We start from the raw sequence: 8,349 nt of genomic DNA, 5'->3' as shown, positions 1-8,349 counted from the left end.
TCGATTCGATCAAAAAGTGCGTTTTGTCTAGGGGGGCTGGTCCAGTGCTGTTGACAGATCGATTTTTTTTTAATCTAGAAGTGTTTAATTTTTCAGCCAGGGTCACTCAAGATTATTTCTTAGTTTTTACTTATTTTTTGCGTAACCTTTTTTAACATATCCAAGACCTGACCATATTTAAAAAGAAAAAGAAGACTTTGACATTATAGTGTCATTCTCGACAATGCGTTTAGGGTGGTAAGCATTGTGATTGAAACTTGAACAGGTGGCATGTAATCACGGCACCGCCTATTTTTAAGTTCCACGTGAAAATATTGAGGTAATTTAAATAATTAATTTCTCAGCCATTTCTTGATGGATTTCAAAAATAACTTCACTAGCTTTTTAGTTTTGGTCTATATTTTAATCCCATTCAGTGAAATCTAACATTACGAAACTTTCCCATTGGAATAAGGTTGTTTTGTCAACTTTCTGGCAACTTTGTGTGTCACGAACTATGTATTTGACGCTGACTGTACTTATTATAACTACAGGTTCTCTAACTAAACTAAATTTCCAAACCAAGTCTTCAATCAAATGCCATTTGTTCTGCCAATTTCAAGTTAATTGATAAAATTACNTCGTAGTTAGTAGCTTTTTTAGTCCTGTTATGAATTTACTATTATTATTTTCTTTTAATAAATGATCGGGCAATTTGTTATATATTTTTATGGCCATATTGTATGTGCTTGAAGAAGATAAATTTAGGCGGATGGTTGGTATTTTTAATTTATTTTTATTTCTCAAATTATATTGTGGACATGATTCTTCGCGTTTGGTAAAAAACTCAAAGTGGGAGCGGACAAATTTACAAATATTTAAAATGTAGATACAAGGCAAGGGTAGAATTTTGTACTTTTGAAAATAAGGTTTACAACTGTCTTTGGGCTTGATATTTGCTAATATACGGATTAGTTTTTTTTGCTTTATAAATAACGATTGAACATCTGTGCTATTTCCCCATAAAATAACCCCGTAACTTAGCCAAGCGTAACCGTATGCGTAATAAGTTACAAGTGCAGTTTCTAAATCTGTTGTCTTCTTAACCTCTCGGAGAGCGTACGCGAAGCTTGATAATTTGGACTTAATTTTTTGTATGTGTGTCTTCCAATGCAAATGTGTATCTATAGTTAAACCGAGTAGACTAAAATCTTTCACTTGTTCCATATTAATGTTATTAAAATTATAGTTTAGAGTAAGTGGTGTNAAAGGCACTAACCGTATGCGTAATAAGTTACAAGTGCAGTCTCTAAATCTGTTGTCTTCTCAACCTCTCGGAGAGCGAACGCGAAGCTTGATAATTTGGACTTACTAATTTTTTGTATGTGTATCTTCCAATGCTTTGTATCTATAGTTAAACCGAGTAGACTAAAATCTTTTACTTGTTCCATATTAATGTTATTAAAATTATAGTTAAGAGTAAGTGGTGTCTTTTGATGTGGGTTAAAGGTCATTAGTTTCGTTTTTTCAAAATTGATTTCTAGATTATGTGCTCTCATCCAATTTGATATTTTATTAAATAATTTATCTAATTTATCTTTTATATTAATGTTATTTCGGCAAGTCGTTAATAGAGAAATATCATCTGCAAACAGAACACACGGCTCCTCCATGATCTTGGGGAGGTCGTTATATGTATATCAAAAATAAGAGACACCCTACTACACTGCCTTGCGGTATTGATGCATTATTAACTGTTTTTTTATCAGATCGGACTTGTAAAATTTTTTGGGTTTCATTATCAAACTGTTCTATTTCGACATACCTACTGTTCCCTATCCTTTAGATATGACTTGAACCATGAGTGTGCTGAACCGCGAATGCCAATTTCGTATAGTTTAGATAGTAGTATATTATGTTGTACTCGGTCATACGCTTTGGTCATATCGAGTAGGATTCCGACGCCATATTGTTTTGCATCTAAGGTTTTGACTATTTCTTGGGTATATTTATACACTGCCAGTGTTGTAGAGCGGTTTTTGCGGAAACTGTGGCGGAAACCGTTTTGGCTATTGTCAAATATATCGTATTTTTCGCAAAATTTTGTAACTCTATCACAGATCGCTTTTTCAAATATTTTTGAGCATGTGGGCATAAGGGCTATTGGACAGTAATTTGAAGGATTGGTTTTTTCATTTTTTTTGTAAATTGGTTTGATAATTGTTTTTTTAAGTAATGATGGGAAAGTACCTTCAGTAAATGATTGGTTAATCAATAGTGTCAGTGGCAAGGTTAACTCGTCTGCACNAGAAATATAATCTGCAAACAGAACGCACGGCTCCTCCATGATCTTGGGGAGGTCGTTAATGTTTTATTGCTTCGATAAATTTCCTTTTGGGAGAGTCAAATGATGTTTATTGTTTCTATGAAAAGTTACAATTCGGAACCGTAACCTAAGTTTTTAGAAACGTGGGAAATAATAAAGCGTAGACACCACCTGGATTAGTGATTTATGTAAACTTATCTTTGATGGCAAAGAGAATTAAACGTTAAATTGGTAATTTAATTTGTGTAATAACTTCAATTTGTATTTGAGTCAATTTTTAACTTACCTATAAAAAATTACAGTTTTTATTGACGAGGACTCTATTAAACTGCGTTCTGCTCGCAGGTTCGCACATATGAATGTCTATCAGTGTCAGCTAGGCAGTTTTAAATCAATAATTTTTATCATATTGCATCATTGTGCCATCAAGTTCGCCCGATATACTTACCAATTTGTATGGCATTTTTTTTATGCATAACAAGGCAGGTATTTGACCACAATTAAAGATTAAATAAATAAATCAATAATATTATAGGTNGGGCAAAAGGGCTATTGGACGGTAATTTGACGGATTTGTTTTTTCATTTTTTTTGTAAATTGGTTTGATAATTGTTTTTTTAAGTAATGATGGGAAAGTACCTTCAGTAAATGATTGGTTAATCAATAGTGTCAGTGGTAAGGTTAACTCGTCTGCACACTCTTTGAATAGATTAGGTGGTATTTCATCTATTCCGTGGCTATGTTTATTCTTTAAAGATTTAATGATTTTATTGATCTCGCGAGAGCTTACCGAACTTAGGAACATTGTGTTTTCCGTGGGATTCATAACGTGATAGTTAAAGACGGGTTGGCTAGAGTTGGTGCTGCCACCTGGTGGATTTTTTGGGGTCGAAAGTTCGCCCATGGATGCAAAGAATTCATTAAAGTGGTCAGCGACTCGTTTTGGGTTTGAGCAAAGATCACCTTTTATTTTAATTTTAATATTACTTTTTTCTTTTAGATTTTTCTTATTTGTTCATCGTGTGTGAGGATATATAATCTTCATCGTGTGTGAGGATTACTTACTACTTTTAAATATCTGTGCTATTAATTTCGTTTTGTTTTGTATAAAAGTAAACAATGTACAATTAGTTTCAAGTCAGGTCTTTTCCTTATTGTAGAGTTTTCTGCGACTAGAAAAATAGTCTTTAGGTCCAAAATTTAGAAAGGTACATTCTCCTTTTAATTGATTTTATTTGAAAACTCATATTTTATTGGAAACTACTAGGACTCCTATCCTATTTACGAATGTTTTTAGCTTTCAATGCAATGTTTTGTAATTGTTTGTAAAAAAAAATATAAATATTTACATCTCAACACAACGTATCAAATCAGGTTTAGAGTCTGTTCTTAAATCAAAAGTAGGTAAACAAATGACTACTAACTTGCATCTCAGTTTCTACACGCATTTGTTTTGTGGAGTAGGTAATATTAATTTAATGCTAAGCAACTAAATTATTGATAAGAAAATGCGCTCACCGCCATATTGTTGTGTTTATTCCACTAACCAGAGTGTTTTTATGATAAAAGAAACAATAAACTTATCAGTTCCAAGGTTAAGGTTAGCTGTCATACGAGTTCTCAGCTGTTCGCCACAGACTTTAATAGGCTTCTGCCTGTATAAATGTCAAATTTTGATTTGAAATAAAATTGTAAAATAACATTTTAACTGGTTCATAAGGTATTTTTCTTTGATTTATTTATAAGGTCAGTTCGTTTTAATTAGATTGTTCAGCTTCATTAGTCAAGTATGCGTGTACTTGACGTTTGTACACAGATTATATCGGAATCAGTAAAGGTAGTTCCAAAAGATGGCGTTAGTGTACTCAATATTGTTGATTTTATGCAAATGTCTGCTGCTAATTTTGTACGGTACCGGTTGTTTGTTTTGCAATCATGGTTTTAGATTCACTTACTAGTTTATTTTAGATTTTCTTGAACTTTGCAGATGTAGTACCTACTTGTTTCTGATATTCAACATAATTGGTTCCTTAAAGATTAATTTTCTTCATTTGCCTCTATTATAGGTATAAAATAAAACAGTGTCGCTGATATACATGGTATTTATTTACATATAAGTACGATGGCAATATACTCTTACGCAACTTTATTATTATCGCTATGAGGGTTAGAATATTTCACTAGGAAACGTTATAGACACAATAGGCGTGGAAGTATTATTAATCTCTATGGATTTTCATTACTTCTTACATAATAAATACTTCAAGCATCAATATTTATACGCACATTAATGTAAGTATTGCGACAGTCAGTACTTATGTCTAATATATCATAGTATTGCGTATAATATTAGAGCAAATATCTATTACCAATTTAGTAATGTAAAAACATTCAATAAAATTATCGTCGAACTACTAAGTAAACACGCATCTAAATTATAGACGATTTGATGTTTGGTCATTTTATTGTACTATTCAGCTTCGTCAATCACTAATACTTTACGGTATAGACAACCACACCATACAAATCGCATAGAGCCTCCATTTATCATTGACGAAAACCCGTAGTTCTGTTACAACCTTAATTTGTGGTCTTGCTGGATTTATCTATTACTTGTACGTCTTTATTTTAAAACCTTATCAGTTCTGACATTATTACTTTTTCGCATGCAATTACTGGCGTGGTCATGACTCAACAAATCATTTTCATACATGAAAACACAATCATCAAATTGCTCATAAAAATTCTCTCTCAAATTTTTATTGTAACTTTAGAGTTAGGTAAATTGTATTTTTGGTTGCCAGTAATAATCATAATTTATTAAATGATGACCATGATGTTGAACTCTAAAAATATGGTTTCAGATTAAACGTGAAAATTTCGTTGCCCCAAAACGTAAGTACCTACTTACACCGGAACAGATGAAGTTACAAAAGACCTAAATTCTAAAAAAAAGCCGATAGACTAAATCGTCGCCCAAATTGATGACTGTGTTTCATCCATGTCGTCACATAATATGGTAAATAAATATTAAAAAAAAACAGCCGGGCTTAGACCTAGCCCCACCGTAACGGTGAACCTGGTGGTCTCAAGAAGGTGGCCCGGGTCTCTGCAGTCAGCACTCCCCCGGTGTCACCACCGTCTGGTAGCCCGTAGAACGCATGGAGGTGTCGTCTGTGTTGCAACTCGTGGCCTTTGTGGTTGAAGCTCTGGAGTCGACTCCACAGGGAGAATATCCTCTTCTTTACAGCACGGTTCTTGGTCATGTTGCTTTCTAGAAAATGAAATAAAAAACATTGTAAGGGCTTGTTCTCACAGCAATCTGCTGCTCTAACGACAAGGGTGGGCAGTCGTTGAGATGACAGCGCGAAAATCGTCGGCATCCACTAATTATGACCCTTATGTACCACTATATTGACAAAGTTCTCCGTCTTCGTACGCGATATTGGAAATTTGGCATCTACCATCGGCTGAATGACATTAGGCGTCGTCTTGGCTTTGATATTCAATTTTCAACTGTATTACCTTGACAATCAGTTCAAAATTGATTACTAGAAAATTATTTGACAGACGATTTCTACTCTCGACAAATGCATTTGAATTACCCCACTGAACACACATGTAAAATGTCATAAGTTGTTAGAAATTCGAACTACAAATTCGAAGAATTCCCGTTTGCAGTGTCCCGTAAGAAACAGATCCCTTTTTTGCGGGGCACTTCAAACGGGATGTTCATGTGAACATTATATTTAAACCCGTATCTATACTACTAAACGGGATCCTGTGCAAAAAACCGTGAAGCCCTAAGAATATGAATTTACCAGATTTTAATTTAATTTAATTTTACCAGACCCAGACTTAGGTACCTACTTACCTGAGACTTGTGTGATTTGTGGAGCCATCTCTTCTCGTTTTACTTTAGTTACGCTGTTCTGGGGGTTGATTTCATTCTCTATGTAGTTTTCTTCATCTCTGTTTCCCGGTATGTACTCTGGGTCTGATGCCGCTATTTCAGAGTATTTATTAACATTATTATCTTTTAAGTTACTATTCAAACATGCTAATCGAATTTTAAAAATTAAAAAGGGGTTAGCAACAGCTACTACTGCGTCGTATTCATTTTTTAAGTCGTCGTTAGAGATGGTTTGCAATTCGTTGGCTTTTACTTCATTCGAGTTTTCTTGCACAGGTCCGTCAGCATAATCTTCAGTTGCGTTGGGATCGTCAGGGTCAGGATTTCTCTTATCCGCATTATGATGTTCGTAAAGATACTTGTGTAGGCGATCTAACTGACGGGGATAGTTATGCCATTGTTCTTTCCGGTATCCTTCTCCATTATACTTGTCTTTTTTATTCGATTTGATTGGCTCGTCATTCATCTGATTATTGTCAACATACTGCAGTTGTGGTAGCTTTTGAACTTTATTTTGTTTGCCATTCTGCGACGTAGCGATTGATACTGTATAAAATATATCATTCAGAATATTTCTAGGGTGATTTCTAAAACTAAATATATTGTCATCTTGTCGGCTCCCCAAGCCAAGTTGTTCGGCATCTATTTTATTTATGGACACCAATGGAAGTACGTTGCTTGACGACAGTGCTACTGTTGTCAATAGTAGAACAGGAACCAATGATCGTCGCATCTGAAACAATGGAAATTGTGCGTTTCAATAAAATATTAGGTACTTTTATGGAAATTTATTTTACGAAAAACAATGCTTACGAGGTCATAAAGTTAGGTAGCTAAAGTAAATGGTAAACGCGTAGGTGCTCAAATTATATTTATTCAATTTGGTATAAACCGTACCAATCAAAGTTTACTTAGTTCTGCCTAAATTAATATAGGTAATAATAGAATATTGAGACGCAGAGTGTAAGGGCACTATGGACTCTGATTTGCATATTTTGATGGCAGTTCATTGGCGATAAAACTTTGTTCTGGAAACAAAACAAACTTTCGGCACACTAAATTAATACAGAAATTGGGTGCTTTTTGTCTACCCTTCAACAGATAATCTAAAAGCAATCAATTTGAATGTGTGCCTAATAACGACTTAAAAGGAAATCGAGTCTCAAAGAAAATCTTATACTGTAGTATTGTAACTGGACAGCGTTAGATCTACGTCAGTTATTACTACTTACTTGTATCCATGAAACAATTAATGAAAGAGCTCTTTTTCAAAACATTTATCCATGCTAAAACTAGTTTGCAAAACCCGTGATAGCGTTATTGAGTGTGCTTCATTCCGGCGTTGTCGGGACAGGATAATGGTATAGGAGCAAGGTAATTAACTGGTCTGGAGTGTAGGCAATTATTGGGTGTTGATAGGCTTGCACTGCATATCGTTGCTGTTTATCACTTTTGACTGCAGTAGTTAGGTACCTTAAAAGTTTTCGTTAGATGCACATTACTCGTAACTTTATTGATGCATTTTTCAAAAATAAATGATGCAAAAATTATTAAGTTAATTGGATTATTGTCATTTTCACTCGAAGTCGATGATCTTGTAGGTATTTCCTTTTGATATCTTTTGGTTTCCTCAACTGTTTGTAATCACGACAATTTCGCCACATTTTTAATATGAAAAGAAAAATAAGTTCGCCACAAACGTGAATACTTAAGTAGGTACATTTTTATTTGTCAGGAGAAAAATCTGAAGTGTAACGAATTAACACATGGTTTTTCCCTGTGGCAACGATAATATAATAATACCGTTAATTAATGAAAATGATACAATACAAGTAAAAGCGCAATCAACAAATTTGCCGTATTGTAACGTTGCTCCGAACACCCGACAATGTCTAATTGTTGGGGAATAAATTGCTGGTGATGTGTCAGCATTTTCCCGTCACATAAATGATGTTGACTCTGCAACGCAGTTTCGCCTACGCGACATCAATCGAGTACATCCTACGTATGCGCAAAAATCGAGTCTATTTAACAACACACATGACAAGAGGGTTGTGTGGTAACCTTTTCATCGATATAATTTCTCCTTTTTCTTTTCCTAGCCCTTTTCCCATTATTTAGGGCGGCTCTC

The 8,349-nt window shown here is 34.2% G+C and overlaps 1 protein-coding gene across 1 annotated transcript; it reads right to left on the bottom strand.

Moving 5' to 3' along the window:
- Positions 1-4,470: 4,470 nt before the first annotated feature.
- Positions 4,471-6,954, bottom strand: LOC114349985 (uncharacterized). Its single transcript, XM_028300601.1, has 2 exons — positions 6,180-6,954; positions 4,471-5,579 (listed from the first exon to the last, which is right to left on the bottom strand). Exons 1-2 carry the CDS (start codon positions 6,949-6,951, stop codon positions 5,362-5,364), a joined length of 990 nt encoding a protein of 329 aa, XP_028156402.1. The 5' UTR covers positions 6,952-6,954; the 3' UTR covers positions 4,471-5,361.
- Positions 6,955-8,349: the final 1,395 nt, after the last annotated feature.

Source organism: Ostrinia furnacalis, unplaced genomic scaffold, assembly GCF_004193835.3.
Source record: "Ostrinia furnacalis isolate ACB-3 unplaced genomic scaffold, ASM419383v2 OfSCF0767, whole genome shotgun sequence".
In the NCBI taxonomy this organism is placed as follows: Eukaryota; Metazoa; Arthropoda; class Insecta; order Lepidoptera; family Crambidae; genus Ostrinia; species Ostrinia furnacalis.
This window is presented reverse-complemented; position numbering and strand designations above follow the sequence as displayed.

Excerpts from the sequence above, each read along its gene's own strand:
- LOC114349985 (XM_028300601.1), bottom strand. The coding sequence starts at position 6,951 with ATGCGACGATCATTGGTTCCTGTTCTACTATTGACAACAGTAGCACTG. Across the intron at positions 5,580-6,179 it reads ACAAATCACACAAGTCTCAG|AAAGCAACATGACCAAGAAC; the intron begins GTAAGTAGGTAC and ends TTCATTTTCTAG.